Source organism: Branchiostoma lanceolatum, chromosome 8, assembly GCF_035083965.1.
Source record: "Branchiostoma lanceolatum isolate klBraLanc5 chromosome 8, klBraLanc5.hap2, whole genome shotgun sequence".
Classification (NCBI taxonomy): Eukaryota; Metazoa; Chordata; class Leptocardii; order Amphioxiformes; family Branchiostomatidae; genus Branchiostoma; species Branchiostoma lanceolatum.
The window spans coordinates 14,089,200-14,106,906 of NC_089729.1; the positions used below are offsets into that span (position 1 = coordinate 14,089,200).

The 17,707-nt window shown below is 39.8% G+C and overlaps 2 protein-coding genes across 5 annotated transcripts; one reads left to right on the plus strand and one right to left on the minus strand.

Annotated features, from left to right (window-relative positions):
* Positions 1–234: 234 nt before the first annotated feature.
* LOC136440277 (UNC93-like protein MFSD11) lies at positions 235–14,099 on the minus strand. Of its 3 annotated transcripts, none has more exons than XM_066436211.1 (14): positions 13,966–14,099; positions 12,480–12,541; positions 10,605–10,712; positions 9,944–10,023; positions 8,808–8,904; positions 8,623–8,681; positions 6,647–6,767; positions 6,288–6,325; positions 5,989–6,054; positions 5,400–5,525; positions 4,899–5,082; positions 3,806–3,941; positions 3,152–3,259; positions 235–2,010 (listed from the first exon to the last, which is right to left on the minus strand). In XM_066436211.1, the coding sequence occupies exons 1-14, from the start codon at positions 14,065–14,067 to the stop codon at positions 1,957–1,959; spliced, it is 1,341 nt and encodes a 446-aa protein (XP_066292308.1). In that variant the 5' UTR covers positions 14,068–14,099; the 3' UTR covers positions 235–1,956. The 3 variants fall into 3 exon arrangements, with proteins under 3 accessions (XP_066292308.1, XP_066292307.1, XP_066292309.1); XM_066436210.1 differs by lacking the exon at positions 12,480–12,541 and adding an exon at positions 11,703–11,764 and having other exon boundaries at positions 13,966–14,086; XM_066436212.1 differs by lacking the exons at positions 5,989–6,054; positions 12,480–12,541 and adding an exon at positions 11,703–11,764 and having other exon boundaries at positions 13,966–14,086.
* A 113-nt stretch (positions 14,100–14,212) lies between these two features.
* LOC136440288 (serine/arginine-rich splicing factor 2-like) lies at positions 14,213–16,592 on the plus strand. 2 transcript variants are annotated; one of them, XM_066436228.1, is made up of 2 exons: positions 14,213–14,694; positions 15,666–16,592. In XM_066436228.1, exons 1-2 carry the CDS (start codon positions 14,372–14,374, stop codon positions 16,009–16,011), a joined length of 669 nt encoding a protein of 222 aa, XP_066292325.1. In that variant the 5' UTR covers positions 14,213–14,371; the 3' UTR covers positions 16,012–16,592. The 2 variants fall into 2 exon arrangements, with proteins under 2 accessions (XP_066292325.1, XP_066292324.1); XM_066436227.1 differs by having other exon boundaries at positions 14,214–14,694; positions 15,660–16,592.
* The last annotated feature ends 1,115 nt before the right edge of the window (positions 16,593–17,707 follow it).

Below are 17,707 nucleotides of genomic sequence, written 5' to 3' on the forward strand. Positions count from 1 at the left end.
TCCGTTGCTTTGCATGATAGTACTCTTAAAACACGAGGCAGATGTCAATTGACACACTGGGGAAATATTTCCCTGCTGTCAGGGCCTGTCTCCAGGGGCCCTACAGTGGTTAAAAAACAAAGGGATAATAAGGGAAGGACTTTCACTTGGAGTTGTCTAGGTATGTGTTGTCTGAACGACCTCTCACCACCAGCAGCATTGAACAACATGACGATTTATATTTTGGCGAAAGTATGGGTTCGTGGAACTCTAGTATTCTTTATTCTTTGCTGTCGATCATAATTACAAGAAAACTACACAAATATAACAATCTCATACATTAAATACTGTTACATTAATCTTCATAACAGCTATTTACACCTTTTAGGTGGACAACCAATTGACTCATTACATGTAAATGTACATTAGCCAGTTTACGTCCATACAAAAAACAACAACTTTCATTTCATATCATGATTCGATATACTTGTACAACTATAGAATGACACATTTACCAGCAAGTATATTTCACTGAGGTAAAACATAGGTTCACAGCCCTATCATTTCTATCAAGGAGGTTTAAACCTACCTGTTTCTACTAAGGAAAAAACAAAACGGCCAGACGTCTAAATCCAAACCAACAAGTTTAGAACTGTGCTATTTGGTAACTATAAACGAAGTCTTCATTGTTTTTGTTAGGTATACACAATTGACACCTATAGCTTTGTAAGGCATTTTCTCTTGAGACATTGGCCCCTTGTTTTAGATTGGAGGCATTTCTAGGGGGTAGCCTACTAGGGATATATTGCAGTTTTTACACCACTTTTCGGTAAGTACTGTAAGTTCATCTGTTTTCGATGGGGTCTAATTTTGCAGTTGGGGTGGATGGACTTTAAGTTTGTGGTCAAATATGACATTTGGTATAGCAACACATACTATTCCAGTTTCTGTACACAAGTGAATATTAAAGATTTCACATAGTTGAAATATTACCTACAAAACTATTATGCTTTTTTGGTATTCAACTGATGATTTTGGTTGCTAATACCATCAACTTTCAATTATCTTTAAGAAGATTACAGTGTCCGAGAATTCATAGAAATAGGTTGCGAAGAAACATCATTTATGATAATCTAATTGTAAAAGACACTGACTACAATGCCATTGTTCTCCTCTACAGTGTACAATGCATATGTAGGGGTAAAGCAAAAATGCATATGCTTTAAACATCTGTGAGCAAGGACTATATCAATGTTCTTGCCAACTATGCAGTCACTAAGTGGACATCTGGATCCATAAATTGCATACATTTAAAAGAAACAAGAAGCAGAAGTCCTGAATTTCACATGGAAAAACATAATTCTCGATATACAACAGCAGCATACCAATCTCCATTTTCCACTGATAGTTTTTTCTTTACATACTAATATTTTGTGCAATTTCAAACCATACATTACAAGCTCTGTACATCTCATTTCACAGATCTATACTCATTCTTTCCAAAACACTGCCTAAATAATTGTATCTTCATTTCAAGAAAGATAATAAACATTTTGGGGACAGAGCAGGAAAGTGTGTAGGGGGAGGGGGGGTGAACATGAGCGTGACAACGGATCTTTAAGTACAAGTACTGTAAATTTGTCTATTTTTGTGCAGACTTTAGTCGTAAAAGAAGGGGAAAGGAGGTCTTCATTGTGTTTTTAGTTCCCAATTGACACAATACTGTAGAACAGTAACTTGCATTGGAAATGCATAATCTCGGTGTGAACAGGTGTTAAACAGTCACTAAGAAAATAAAAGTACAGCGAAAATTTCAAAATTCACAGTAGACCCCTCCCCCCACCACATTCATTCATGATCTGTCCCCTACACCACTGTTGTCATCAGTCCCTGTGAGAACCCTGCTGGCTCAAGTTCAAGTTCATCTTCCTCCTCAGACAGTAGCCTGTCCTGATCCTCCCCTCTCAGTTTATCTAGTCACCCTATCTGGGTATAGCCTTTCCTGGAGGCACTGGCTGTCTTCCACTCAACCTGTAGTTAAAGATAAATGATTTAATGTTTTTTTGTTGCAAATCTCCAAGCCATTGCAACACCACTACTGACATAGTGGTGCGTACTTAAACCCGAGTTTAGGTTTAGGTTCGGACTCGAGTCCAGAGGTTAAGGTTCAGGTTCGGACTTGAAAGTCCGGACTTGAACCAGTGGAATATGTGTGCTACGAATATCTTTTTCCTGTTTCATGTAAAATTGCATATCTGCATATATTTTACATGCAATTTGAAAACTATGATATGCGGAATTATATACAGTCAGTAATTAATGCAGAAGTTCAGTTATTAACACAAAACAGCAATGTTTTCATATTTTTCCAGTGCAAATTTCACGATCTAAGGAAGCTTTAAGATGGTTTAAATCAAAAAGGAGTGTAAAAGCAAGAGATTTTTTTTCAAGTCTTGACTTGATTCCTGATGTTTAGGTTTTTTTGGACTTGAACCTAAAGGTTAGGAGCAGGTCCGGAACAGGTCCGGGGTTTAGGTACGCACCACTATACTGACATGCCACATTTTTGTAAGGTCATATGACACAAGTGAATGGATCTACGGTGAGAAGCAGTGCTCCAGTCAGAAGCTCTGAAGAAGGTGTCTGACAGACACCAAAATGTCAGCAGGTGAGATTACCTGGTTGTGTAAAAAGAAAACTCCAATATCCTGTGTTCTACCAACCTGATGAAATCATTTTTTAATGGATCAGTGTTTTGGAAGTAGGGAAAAGTCACCTTTGAAAACTCTGTGTGTACCGCAGTTGTTACATTTTTTATTGTGCAATCAATATTGACAAATTCACTGATAGAATTACTGTAGCATACACACGTATAAACAATTAGATATCTATTGTTTGGCAAAACTTATCATAATAAGTAAAAAATCAATAAATGTAAATATTCTACTCCAAGGCCAACCATAATATAGATAGAACTTGCTGATAAACAATACTAACCAAACTGTACTGCTAATGGAATAGATTCAAAATTACTTCAAAAAAAATTGTACAAGGTAAATTTCAATAAATGTAAATCTTCTACTCCAAGGCCAACCATAATATAGATAGAACTTACTCAATAAACAATGCTTACCAAACAGTGTACTGCTCACAGAATAGAAAAATGTCTTACTTCAAAGAATGCCAAAGTCCCTGCCACTCCGAAGACCACCAGGATGAGCAACTGCCACTGCAGCAGGAGGTACGTACTGTAGAAGAACCCAGCTGCAGCTGTCAAGGACTGCAAGATAAAAAATTGAGAATCAGAAACAAGTATGAGACAACAGCTGTACTACCGTTGTATTACTTGAATGTTTAAAATCCTTGAATAGCTATAAACTTTGGGTTCATTCTAAAAACTTTAAAACCTTGTTGGCTGGTTGTCTAAGGACATACATCTGGGCTCGAAATACTGGGTGCATGTGCACCTTTGTGCACCTAAAATTGGTGCTGTGCACCTAATTTCTTAATGTGGGTACACCCGAGCACCTAGATATATTTGCAGGCTATAGGGTAAAGGTACTTTAACTGTACCCTAGTATGCAAAATATTCCTGAAAGATAAGTATAAAAAATACTTTGATGCTTTACTTTCAAGTTAGCTATAGAATTTCAGGTTGATGTTCTTAAGAGAGGCAGTAGAGTTTGTAAACATGTCTTGCTGATATTCTACTTCATTTCATGTTGTGCACCCAATTTTTATTTTCTGTGCACCTAAATTTCTAGGTTAGGTGCACCAGTTTCCACAAATGAATTTCCAGCTATGTTGTGTATCAAGCAATACTCACCTGGACGAATTTGAAGAGGGCGAACGCAGGTGCGCTGTCCTCTGGGAACATGAACCCCAGGATTGAGTACACCTGTGTGTTAAAACTACTGTCTCCCAGGCCCAGCAGGAAACTGCACAGGATGGCAAGATACTTACTGCGGAGGGGAAAGATAAAGTGATTTTAGAGACAAAATAATAAGATATAAAAACATTTGGTAACTAAGAAAACAGTTATGATAAATGCCATATTTTATTGATATGCAAACTAACATGTGTTAAAGGATGAATGAATGAACAAATGAATGAAGGGATGGCTGAACAGATGAATGAATGAATGAATGAATATATGGATGGCTGAGATAACTGAATGGATAAATGAGTGGCTTATTTGAACAATTTGTGAAACCAGTTGTTTATAAATAATGAGCACAAAGTATTCTACAGCAGGCAAAATGAATGAAAGAATGAATGGATGGAAAATTGTACAAAAAATATATACGAAAATATGATCGGTATAAAACCTTTACACACTGGTTAACATTTATAATGTAGGTTTAATTTACAGTGCTTAAAATAATTCCAAATATAAAGAATACAGATAGTGTGTAAACATACAAATCAAACACTACATAATATTAAATCCGACTTCTGTCAACTTGAATGCTTGGACTGTCACAGTAATAGTGAAAGAGTACTGTATCAACAGTTAGTTACAGTTCTCGTCTGTTATCTGAGTTGTAAGTTTGAAACAAGTTTTGTACGGTTCTTGGAGGCAAATGTGTAGATGTTGGCATATTGGCGCAACAAATCTGTGTGTGTCTTTTGGCACACTTTTGACAGATTAGCCAAAGAGGCTCAATGGGCATCACTCAAACGCCAAGGAAGGTCGTGTAAAGACATGGTGAGCATCGAACCTGGGACCTTGACAAAGACTGGAGCTGATCAGTCGAAAATTTGGGTAAGTCCAATTTTTGTGTTGGCATTTACAGTTTAAACTCCATTCAGAACCTGGGACCTATTGGTTTAGAGTCCAATGCTCTACCGTCGCTACACCGACACCACAATAATAAACAATAATGTCACATAATCGCTATTTTTGTGAAGGCACGTACTTGGAGTCTATAAGTACGGGATAGTAGCTGGCATCATTGACAATGTCCGATATCGGTGAGGACTGCGGCAGGTTGATATAGATGAGGTAATACGCCGTCATGTGGACGATGAAACCGAACAGGATGATCGGGTCCCGTCCGTGTCGGTTGGTCAGTTTCCCGCCAAGGCCAAACGCGGCGCCACCTGTGAAATGGGATAATCATATTAGTCTGATCACCCCTTTGATAGCCTGTATTGACAACTTGGACTGGTCCAAAAACATAGGAATAGAGGACACTAGAACAAACCACTATGGAGCAGAGGTAACTTCAAAAATACAAAACTTGAAAGAAAAAAGGTAGCCTAAAACTCGAACTGTTATAGTAACAAAATGAAAAAAAATTGAAAGAAATTGCTGGTTATATTTCTGATACATCAAGTTCTATAGCACAAAGGATTTAATTGATACTGTATCATATAAACATCATATAAACTCTCTTCTGATTGGTTCTATGGCTCACCTAAGATTTCCCCGGCACCAATGAAAGCGCCCGAGATGCCGATAAGTGACTTGGCCTGGTCACCAAAGGCTTTAGTGTTCCCAATACAGGTACCGTACACACCGCTGAAGAACGTCAGCTCAAATCCTGAAAGAAAAACCAAGATTTAAACTAAACGTATTGTAGTTTTTCTAAGGCCTCTATAGCTAAACCACTGGCTGGTATACATCTAACAATCATGTTTTACTTATGCCTTATACTATTTACATTTGTTGCATCTCAAGAAAACACAGAAAATGTATACTCTCCAAGCAGAGGAGTGGGTCCGGCTGGTTTTTGACGTGATTTTAGGTGTTTTTGTCGGGCTTCCTACTTAAGTTTTAGTTTACTTTGTCATGTTTTTTGTCTCACTAGCCAGACCCACTCCTCTGCTTGGAGAGTAGAAAATGTAAAGATTGAAAATATTATAAATCGTCTATGAAAAGAGAGTCATTTTTTAAAATGTTATGCTTGCACTCAACAAGTGCAATTAGAATATCAGAAAGTATCATATTTCAGGTGGTGGCCATATGAAGTTGGTTTGTGTACATACATATGGCTGTATTCTCACCTGTGTATGCAAAACACAATCCCAGAAGGAGCATCTCTTTTGTCTTGAGAAGTTGGATGGAACGTTCTACAAGACGACAGGAAAAAAAACATGCTGTATGAAAATCACCATAATATCAACCTGATGAACAAATCTAACAATTTTCAGAATAGAAAGGTTTAAAGTTACATCAAAAAAACCTTTCTATTCAGAAAATTCACAATGCAATCCATATCACTGAAAATCTACAATGTAGCCATTGAACAGATTTGAATTGCACTACTAACAGTGAGAGAAAGAAGAATACAGTTTCTACTCACTGAATGCTTGTAGTGGTCCTTCCCCTGCCTGGTCTCCGCTGTTAAGAACAAAACATCTTTTGCTGTATTTTAGCTTTTTTAACAGCAAAAATTATAATTCCAGTATTTTGGGCACTGTAGCAGAAACTTCTTCAGGTTCTGGAGAATTACAGATTGAGACACCTATCTTGAAGGTAGTGTGGTACAGTAAATGATATCAGCTGTTGTTGCTTGCCTACTGGAAGCTCTAGTTGCCAGGGGCTAGAATTAGCTTACACTGTTGCATGTCCAAATTAAATGAAGGAGTGTTAAAGTTTAAACTGATTAAATGCTTCTTGGTCAAAATGTAATGTTACGAAGAAGCAAGGCATTGCACTAACCTGTTGACATTTAGAAGGTCGGATCGATCTTCTGGTCTCCTGTTTCTCAGTACAAACAACATGAGTGTCCCCACACAGCACACCACCAGTAGCACCACATACACCTGGATACGGGTTTTGGCTGGAGGTAAAAGGTGGAAACATGTGTAGGAGCACCATCTAGCAGTTAATGATAAAACTGCACCCCTGCTTTTCAGTAAAAACAACATGAGTGTTCCCACACAGCACACCACAAGCGTACACCTGGAGACAGGTTTTGGCTGGAAGTAAAATGTGGAAACATGTGTAAGAGCACCTAGCAGATCATGATAAAACTGCACTATCAAAACATGAATGTTTTCACACAGCATACTATAGGTAAAAGCCCCACCACACTCAAACACTGGCTTTGTCTGACCAGGGACATTATATATTCTATATAATGTCCTTGGTCTGACCAAAGAGGTTTTAACCTCCTTGGTCTGAAAAGAAAAACTTGGCAACTTATGTATGCACACCACCTAGCAGGTTATGTGAAAACTGCAGAGTGCTCAAAGAATTGTTACATTTCATGTTATATGGATACAAAGAGTTATGGAGGATTAAGATGTACAGTCAAACCTGTCTATAGCGGTCACTCAAGGGACTGGCCAAAACTGGCCGCTAAGGACAGGTGGCCGCTATGGAGAAAATGTCGATTAATTGACCAAGAGTGACACATATTTTCAGTACCCACTGAGATACATTTATTCACCGTACAGTACACATGTAAACATTGCATAGGTAAGTCACATTTTAGAAGTCGATTGTTGTTCTTTTACTTCTATTATGGGCTTGAAAAACGAATTATTGTATCTGCCAACTCCAAAATCCATGGCTTGCTCGGGCTTCATGTCTGTACAGACCAGCATCGCCATACTCTACTCTTGATCCTTCGCGACTGCTTCGCCGTAGGCACACGCGTCACCAACGAGTTTTAATCATATGAAACAAAGTCCTTCGCAGCAAAATGCCACCTAGTTAGTTAAGAACAAAATACATGATGCTCAGTTGCCACTTACTGTTCGTTTTCGACCGTTTTGAAACATAAAATCGTGGCGATAGTTTTCCTTAGTCTGTTGTTGTTTCCCTTCCCGCTTGTCATCATCAGCTTCTACCATTATGCTAATAGGGTACTCAGAAGAAGGTCGCTCTTTTGATGGCTTTTTTCTTTTCAGAAATGTGCAATAGCCCAAATTTTACATCATCTTAATGTTTTTCATATTTCTTTTGAAGCTTTTGGTAGAGTAATTATCCTCAGTGATACTTTGCAGCAAAATAAATTTAGCGCATTATACCTCCGAAACAGTGGTGTCTTCCGTTGACCTTTTTGTTGCTGACTATCAGCGCCACTTTTGAAAATTGCGCGAAACACGTTTTGACTTTGAGCACCGGGGAAAACGGATATTGGGCCGGCATTCAAACATTTTCCGAACTTACCGCATCAGCTACATGTGCGAGTTGTATTTTCCAAAAAGCTGCCGTAATATTTGTCCAGTCGAAATGCACAGAAATGGTCAATTTTGCTACGATGTACAAACGCAAGCCATGTGAAGAAAATTATACTGTCAACTTCGCGTCAGACCATGGATTTTCTAACAAAGATAAAACATTCTGGTTTTCTTTATTATCATCCAATCCAGTTGAGTCCACATAAATTTGATAACTGCGTGAAAAAATGAAGATTTTGAACCCAGCGTGCGGTGGCGATGCGGCTTCTACCGGCGCGCCATGACCGTTACCGACAGTGTTACTGTACTCGCGGGACTGAAAATCGTCTGGCCGCGACCGCGTTGGACAGGTGGCCGCTATAGCCTAATTCTTAATGCTTATGTCAATGGGAAAAATCCAAGGGACCGACAAAAAGTGACCACTATGGGCAGGTGGCCGCTATGCAAAGGTGACCGCTAATACAGGTTTGACTGTATTTATCAAACATGTCAGTACTGAGTACTTACAATCAATGGTTTCCTTCCCACTGAACTCTTTCCATACAAAGAGGTTCCCAAAAAGCAGACTAGAAAACAATAAAACAGTTAAAATCATCAAAACCAAATTTCAGACTAAAATTTCATAGGATTGTACAATTATACCTTATTTCAGAATTGCATTTTAGAGCAATTTGAAGTAGGGAAACCTTTACCTGCATTGTAGCAGTGCCCAAAATATGCCGCTGTTTCGTCCAATAGTTTCTTGAGTGGAGTTGGTGGTAAGGAAGCTTCCCTGTGCTGTCCATATCACTGAAAACAATCATACCATACAATGATACACAATGATTATCATAACCCTTCTGCCATACTTGCACATCATGAATTAATAGTATAAAATCATTGAATAAATTCTCAGATTTTTAAAATGTTCATGTTTGTAATGATATGATAAAAGCTCAAGTAAGATTCTTATGACAAGCTTAATATTCTTAAACAATGTAAAATGTATACCAAATAGTAGTTACTAATTAAAAGCAACTGGATATGATTTTGGAAACGGTCAGATGTTTCAAGTAGCATCTACTACTTTTCGGCAGTGGCACTGAGCAAGATTTTTTGATCAGCAGGTTTTTAACCAACAGGGCTCGAAATTCATTTTTGGAAACAGGTGCACTGGTGCACCCAACCAAGAGAATTAGGTGCACAGAAAGAAATTTGGGTGCACCACATAAGATAAAGTTGAATGTCAGCAAAACATTACAGTTTAATGCTCTTATAAATCTAATCAAGAACTTCACAATCTGTAATCAAATTTCAAACAAGTGATACATCAAATAAAGTGCAACAAAGGGTTCTATTGCTTTTTCTGATACTGTTTACTGTTTACTAGTGTACAATGGTACCTTTACCCAAGGACGTTATATAGCTATATAATATAATGTCCTTGCTTTACCCTATAACCTACAAAAATATCTAGGTGCACCAGTGCACCCACGGTCAAAAATTAGGTGCACAGCTCCAATTTTGGGTGCACACGCACCCAGTATTTCGAGCCCGAACCACGAATTACATTTGTATGAGTACCCCCTCAAACAGTGCACAGAGCCTACAGCCAGGAGTTTGCTAGCCCCAGACCCCGGGGAAGACCTCCGAAGAGATGGAAGGACCAAATTGTGAAGGACACGGGCTTAAACAGTCGGGAAGCAGAGGCTAGGGCAAGGGACAGGACTGCTTGGAGGATCCTCCTGGAAAGCAAGGGGCCAGTTTCTGGCCTGAGCACGTAGGCAGGCAGGCAGAATATGCAAATAAAGTGAAGACAATTTGTAAAAGTGAAATGTAATATTCATACCTGCTGCACCCAGTCCAATAAGTACAGAGCCCAAATATAATGCCCACACCATAGGGTAGATGAACACAGCAATGAACAGGCTGGAAACAAAAACATACATCATGAGCATTCAATATCAAATTGCTACTTTATTCTTAAATCTAGTATGCATAAATATATTCCGTAGGCATTCAATCATTTTGAGTATACATACTTTTCTTGGCAATTTCATAGAAAGACTTGCCAGACAAGACTAAAATCTATACTTTACTCATAATGATAATTTCTATGACAAGCAGTATATTCTCATGATAATAATGTTATTTTCCCTATACTTTACCCATAGTAAAAAGTAAAGTAAAACAGTCCTCCTCAATTGAGGTGAAGCACAATCATTTTTCAAGTAGCTACAGTGGTAGTGCAATGTGGCTTTGCTATGGCTCACGTTTTTGGCCAAGCACACCGGGTCATCCCTTCTCATAAGTTTGTTGGATTCTTTTACGTCAGAGGCTTGATGCTCGAGGCTTATGCCAGAAGCTCCCTCATACACGGGGCCGCCAGCTTTACCTCCCCATCCAAAACAACATGTACGAGCTGGAGGCCACCCTAGGATTGAACTCAGGTGCAAAAGGAGCTCTATAAAACTAGAGAATCTAATTATGAATGATGAATTTTTCCTCACCAGTACATGACCGCACCAATGACCATGGATGTGCGAGGACCGCACACGCTCACCACGGACGGGGCTCCCCAGTTCGCCACCGCAAACACCGAGTAGATGATCGCCAAACTGCAAGAGGAGATATTCAAGATTTGTTTCACAAAACCTTACATATACATTTGTATAACAGTATACAGTAATTGATGTACATTTGCCTAAACCTTAAAAGGATTACTTGTTGCATACTAATAGTAATAGCATACGCTTACTTCCTTTGGACTTTGGTCAAGCCATCATTAAGTTGAGTTGGTTTTATCTAACTTGGTCAAGTTGGTGTCCATACAATGTCATATTGAGATTGTATTTTACAATACATGCATGGAACCATATTATAGACAAATTCAGACCCACAAAAAGTGCTTGCATACACACATCATTTCGGTAAACAAACTGATCGCATCTATAAATGATATATGTTATATAGGTCAATCCATAAATGTATTTCAATGTCGATGGAAATAATGTCAATGGAAATAATGGCTAAGTTCACCTCCTGTGATACAAGTGCATAGTTCAAGTTCTTGTGAGTCTGAAATTGGAATTTATCCATATTCCCTAATATTCAATACGCACCACATGGAAAAATTCTGGCGTGGGAGAGTATACCTCCAAGAAATCTAAGATATTTCAACTACTAGTGTACATGTATTTTGTTATTTTATGGAAGGTAACTGGGATATTAAGGCAACCAAAGCAATATCAATGCCCAAAGATGGAAATAGAATAATGCTGAAATCTTTACAGTACGGTAGTGACATTTACTAACACTGTTAAGCACATTTGAGCATTTTAAAACCGCAAAAAAAACTGCCGTACGATGATCCCCTTAGTTTCCCGAGCCTACAAAAAGTCTGGCAATGATTTTCAGTGAGTTCTCACATCACAGCGACATAATTTTTTTGCATAATGGACGTTGCTATACATTGATAATGCTATTTGAACTGATCATGTATAGAAATGACTAAATACATTGACTTTCAACATCCAATTTTCTGGCCCTAATATTGCTTGGGTTTCCTTTAAGCATAGGCATACTCCCACATATAAACCAAAGCTCACCTGTTATAACCACTGGCACCGATAAACAGTCCCTCTTGTTGAACACTTTGGATGACAGTTTGCTAGCAAGAGGGGGGGCGGCATTCACGGAACAATTACATACAAAGCAAGGTGTCTTATGATATTATAAGCCTTGATATGCACCTCTTTTGGGGCAGACATTTCAACCATTGACCTCTATCAACACTGAAGAGATACAAAATGTTTGTCAATTATAATAATTTCTGAAAAATGCTTCACATGCATATACTAGTATACGTAGCCTGGAATCCATTCTATTCTAGCTCTAGTCTAGTACTAGTATTAGTACATGTACAAAAAATATATATCCTTCATAGGATAGTCTGGCACCCTGTATAGTATACTCAAAGTCAAATGTTTGGCTAAAAAATTACATTTATTTATTAAAGGATTTAGTGAATGATTTCGAATATCGAGTACTTCATAGAAGCAGCGTCATGGGTATGCAACCTCCAAATGTCAATCTCTGTTACCATGGTAACAGAGATTGTTCTGAAGACCGTGTGACTTGGTGCCGATCAGAGCTCTCGTTTTTATTTCAGGAAAATGATTTACAAATGATCGTCTTCCAGACTATTCAGCGGAAGAAAGCGATCGGAGGAGCAGACTAGAACAGAATGGAATCCCGGCTACATGACGTTACATTGTGTATATGATAAGGCCTCCAGAATATACTAAAGAAACAATAGAGGTCAATGGTTGAGAAGTGCCCACACTTCATCTTGAGGTTTGAAGGTCATGTCATCTCCACCTTACCTGGTATAACCACTGCCTCCTTGGAAGGTACCTTCCTTAAGGACACTTTGGATGACAGTTTGCTGTCAAGTGAGCAGAACTCGCATGTTAAAAACAAGCGAATAGCATGTTAATTCTACATTTATGACAGTTATGTGTAACTTAGATTTTAGTTAATTAAATACTATGCCCCAAGCTGCCATGTGGGATCTTGTCTAGTATAGATGTACTAATTGATGTAGATGAACATACTGCTACCAGTAATTTCTATGTATACAACTGAATACAATGTATACAATGCCTACTACTAGTAATATTGATTGTTGTTAATATAAAGACAATGAAAAGAATACAATAACCCATGAGATGAGTGGAAAACTTATGCTGCCAGCTCTCATAGGAATGAGCAGGGTTTTTCTAAAGAGGGTTACATGGGCGCTGCACCCCCCATGCCCTGACCATGCGCCCCCTTAGCCTGGTTTCAACCAAGCCCCGTGTCCGCTCGCCGCCTGTAACGGCTATCCAGGGGAGAGAAACCCCCGGACAGCTGGAGTTTGCGTTATACAGACTAGCGCCCCCTTACCCAGGGGAGCAGATCCTCTGTCAAGCAAAAATTCTAATTGACAAGGAATGCTACTTAGTAACCTAAGGTCACATGTGGCCACAGTCTTCAACTGTGACCTGCCTGGCTATAATTTCCTCCCCCAATTGCAAGAAGACTTAGAATGCCTTCCTCTAGAACCCATAAGCAATTTTTTTCCTGAAATAGTTAAACAGCCTCATTACCCTACACATTGGGTACCTACCTGTGGCACTGGCTGCAAATACACCTGATATTATTATTATTATTATTATTAAATGAATGTTGCACTAAACCAGCGATAGCTGTTTATGTTATCGTCGACTGGTTGGCCAAATGACATTAGCAAATTAGATTACTTATTGATACCTAAATCAGCTGATCAAATTTTCTATTTATCTGCTAATTGTATGCATCATCATGACAAGTTTGTGATTATTCACACTTTATAACAAATGAGGAAAAGTAACAGAAGTAACACTCCTGCAAACGATATTGAATAGAAATAATCTAAGGTATAGACACTGAAAAATTATATCACTGAAAAATAATAATCAACTTTGCATTGCTCTTCTCTGCACGAATTAAACTTCTTAATTCGTGCAGATGAGAGCAAATTATGCAAATTTGATATGTACAGTATCATCAAGAAGTTACATGAATGTATCAAATATATCAATACAACTTCTTGATGACACTGTATTCATGTGTAACACTACAAGACATGTTGCAAAAGTTAACCTCGTGGCTTCGTGGATTTATTTATAGACCTACATAGACTTTGGTTCCTCAAATATAAAAGTTCATAAACAAATTTTTATGGGATTGGAGTGTTTTCACTTTCAGCGGAGGGACAGTACGCGCATATCATCCTTTTGTCTCTTAAGATTGTCGTGAGAGCTGCCAAGACGGATAGTTAACACTTACCTCTATCATACCACCCGTTTGAAAGGCGGTGAAGATGAACATAAAGGAAAAACCGAGAACCACAACATTGAATGTCCTCATGTCCGCCATGTTGACTGTCATGTGACAACAATGTGAATGCCCGATGTCTTCCGGAGAGTGCCGAATTAACTTCGGCTATATTCGGTTAACCTCGGTATTCTCCGGTGGTTTACGAGACTTAATGAGTAGTGAATCGGAGAAGCTCGGTATTCTCCGGTGGTTTACGAGACTTAATGAGCGTCAGTGACGTAGCATTTGGAGGAGAAGGCACGCCACAGAAGGAGAGAGCTCTTGCGAACTGTAGTTTGTATCCGTTTTCATCGTCTTTTCTTCGCACACCCTTTGGCAATATTCCGTCAATATAGGGTCCAGAACGGTTGCCGACATGTCCTACGGGCCTCCGCCGCCGGATATCGAGCGGATGTACTCCTTGAAGGTCGACAACCTGACCTACAGGACAACGCCGGAGGACCTTCGACGCGTCTTTGAGAAATATGGCGACGTCGGGGACTGCTACATTCCCCGCGACCGCTTCACGAGAGAGAGCCGTGGCTTCGCCTTCGTCCGTTTCTACGATAAGAGGGATGCCGAAGACGCCCTAGATGCGCTGGACGGGACGATCTTAGACGGCCGAGAGGTACGGGTTCAGATGGCGCGTTACGGGCGGCCCACTGACCCTTACCGCCGAGCACCACCCCAGCGGTCCCGGTAAGTTATCGCCCTCAAACAATCGTTATTTGTGGACAGAGTTCCTTTATTTTCCTCAAATTGTGTACTTTACAAGTCATACCCCCTTTGTAACGATGCAAAACGTTGCTGGGGTGTGTTGTGAGCTTGTAGTTTGCACGAGAAATGTGTTGAAAAAATCGAAAATGTTGTTTGAGCTAGAAGAAACATGGCGGCCGTGCGCGTGGTGATACGTCATCACCCCTCACAGTATGTTCCCGCCACAAGAACCCGGATGTACTTTGCTTGGCTGTACACGTGCTCACTTGCCATTGTTCTTTGTTCTTCGTTTGTGGTTGTAGCTTTCAGTGGGCAGCTAGGAAATAAAATAGGTTTGAAGTAATTGTAGAGAAGTAGCTGTAAACGCACACGGCTATGTATCCACTGTACAAAAGCATGAACTTGCAGCATAAATTTTGCTTGTTCCCTAGTATCTCAAGCCAAATTGAATGCAACTCATTATATTTATAGTACCATACCCAAGCCATGATCCTAAACCATGTGCTTTAAATGTTTTCATGATAATCTAGGTTGATTCATATACCCTCCCTGAAAATTTGTACCTTGCAAACTTTACAGTTAAACTTGCAATCTTGAGAGTTTATTTTTTGCAAATGAATGATGAACGTTTTTGTAACGTCTGATACATACATGTGTCAAATTTTTATCGCTTTACTCGATAGATTAAGACATTAGGAAGTAAACTTAATAACTGTGTTCAGAGTATTATTGCTTCCAGAATTGTTTTTGATAAATTTCTCACTGCAGGAAAATGGTTGTGTTGTGAGAATTGTCTCAAGCATTGTCTTAATTGCTAAAGCCAAAATTTGGTTGCTATGAATGTGGCATACAGTGATGCAAGCAGGACACATAGGTTCAATCATACACTTTTGTGCCATGTGAGAATTATGTTCTAAATCTCTTTGGCTCTGTCCCATTCTCCACAGTTACAGAGGATCTGGAGGCCGTTACAACAGTCGTTCCCGTTCACGCAGCAGGAGTCGGTCCCGCTCTCATCGCAGGTACAGCCGGAGTCGCTCCCACAGCCGCTCCCGAAGCAGAGGTCGCCGCTACAGGCAGCGCTCCTACTCTCGCAGTCCCAACCGAAGGTCCCGCTCCAAATCCCGCAGCCGTAGTCGCCACCGCGGCTCCCGTAGCAGGTCCCGCAGTAGACCCAGCCGCTCCAAGTCTCGCTCCAGGTCTGGGACGCCCAACAAGTCACGCAGCCACACCCCGGTCGAACAGCAGCAGGAGGAGAACCACGCCGCATCACGTTCCCGCTCTAGGTCTAAGTCGTGAAGCCTGGACCCAGGGCGGGTGACACCCCCAAGGAGTCAACTGACCAACTACTGAGACTGAGAGACAAACATACAACATGACGTTCCTGGTTTCCTGACCAGTAACTGATGGCCAGTTTATGAAAAGGTTATTGAATGTTTTTCACTGGCATTCTAACTGTTCCATTCCTGTTTCACCCATGCTTTTCACCCAAGGATTGTAAGCAAAGAATGTAGTGTGTAAACTGGTGTAGAATTGCAAATTGGAGAAGTCTTTCCTTGATGAAGTGAAAAGAAAACGAATGTGATTTCCCATATGTACGTGAATAAGTGTCAAAGTCTTGGTTTAACCACTCTTGTCAACAGGACATTTTAGAAGCATTCTTAATGTGATGTTTTAGTTTTGGGATGATGATGATGTTAGGTGGGTTAAGGTATAATAATCATAGTAGTGTAATTTTTCTGTAGTCTTCCCAACACATGTAAAAATGTTAACTCTAAAACTTAAAGGAGATAAGTGGATTTGTTAACCAGTATTTCAGCATGTCAACCTGTATCCCTTCTTACTATTTCTGTGATTGAATAAAACCATGTTAACATTTATACCTGTTATTTTTCATGTCATAGGAGCAGTTAGAAATGCATTGGTGTGGTGAAATGGTGCTCTCGAGGCGGAAATTAGCAGAAATTGGGGTGACGGGCTGCTGGCACTGCCATGCAGTCGAGTGCAGAGCAGTCTTGGCAGAGAGAGTGGAGAGAGAGTCAGGGCGGGCAGTGAGCTGCTGTAGGAGATAGCAGACAGAGAGCTGCAAACACGAAATGCAGAGCAAATCAAGGCTTGCAGTACAGCAGCACCCCTTGCAGTTTCGACTCCTTGCAAATGGGATGCAGTTTGGAGAGAGTGCCAAAAGCAGTCAGCACGTTTGGAGACTAAGGGGATGGCAGCCCTCCCGCACAAGAAGCCCCAACTCCAGAATTTCAACCATTGAAAACCATTTGCTGTTTGGCTTTCACCAAAAATTATGACAGAAAATTCATATTTGGTACTGGGGTTCAAAAATGGAAAAGTACATCCTCAAAATAGATTCATGGTAAAAATGAAACTTGCAAGTTTTCTAAGATGGCCATAGTGTCAAAATGGTAACATAACAAATTTTTTTTCTTCTTTAAGATTGAAGAAGAAAATGTTCATGGATGCTTTTTCGAGATGTCTTTGACTGTGAAAAGCAAATTGATTTGGACAAAACTTGTTGCTGAAAAGAGTGAAAGGGGGAAATATTCCACCATCTGAAAACTGAGTGCCACAAAACCCAATCTTTAACCATATCCTGTGCCATATTTTCTGGCTTTCGATACCATCCAAATTCTAAACAAATTAGGCCAAAGTATGACTTGTTCCAGCTCAAGTTTAACAGCGGATTCAACGACAGAGTCAGCGCATCACTTAACCGCATTTGTTGTGGTCGTTTTCACCCAGTAGCTGGTTTCATCCTTATGTTAATTTGCGTAAAATGTAAGAAGCAACCCACAATCCTCCACTCACCTGCTTTTGTTTTGTTTCACATGCACCGCCAGGGTTCTCAGCCGTAGTGGTTATTTTTTTCCACCCTAGCTGCCAGGAAACTAAGTTTCAGAGGGATGGGGAGGGCAATAATCCTTATTTGCAGAGCATTATAATAATAATAATAATAATATCAGGTGTATTTGCAGCCAGTGCC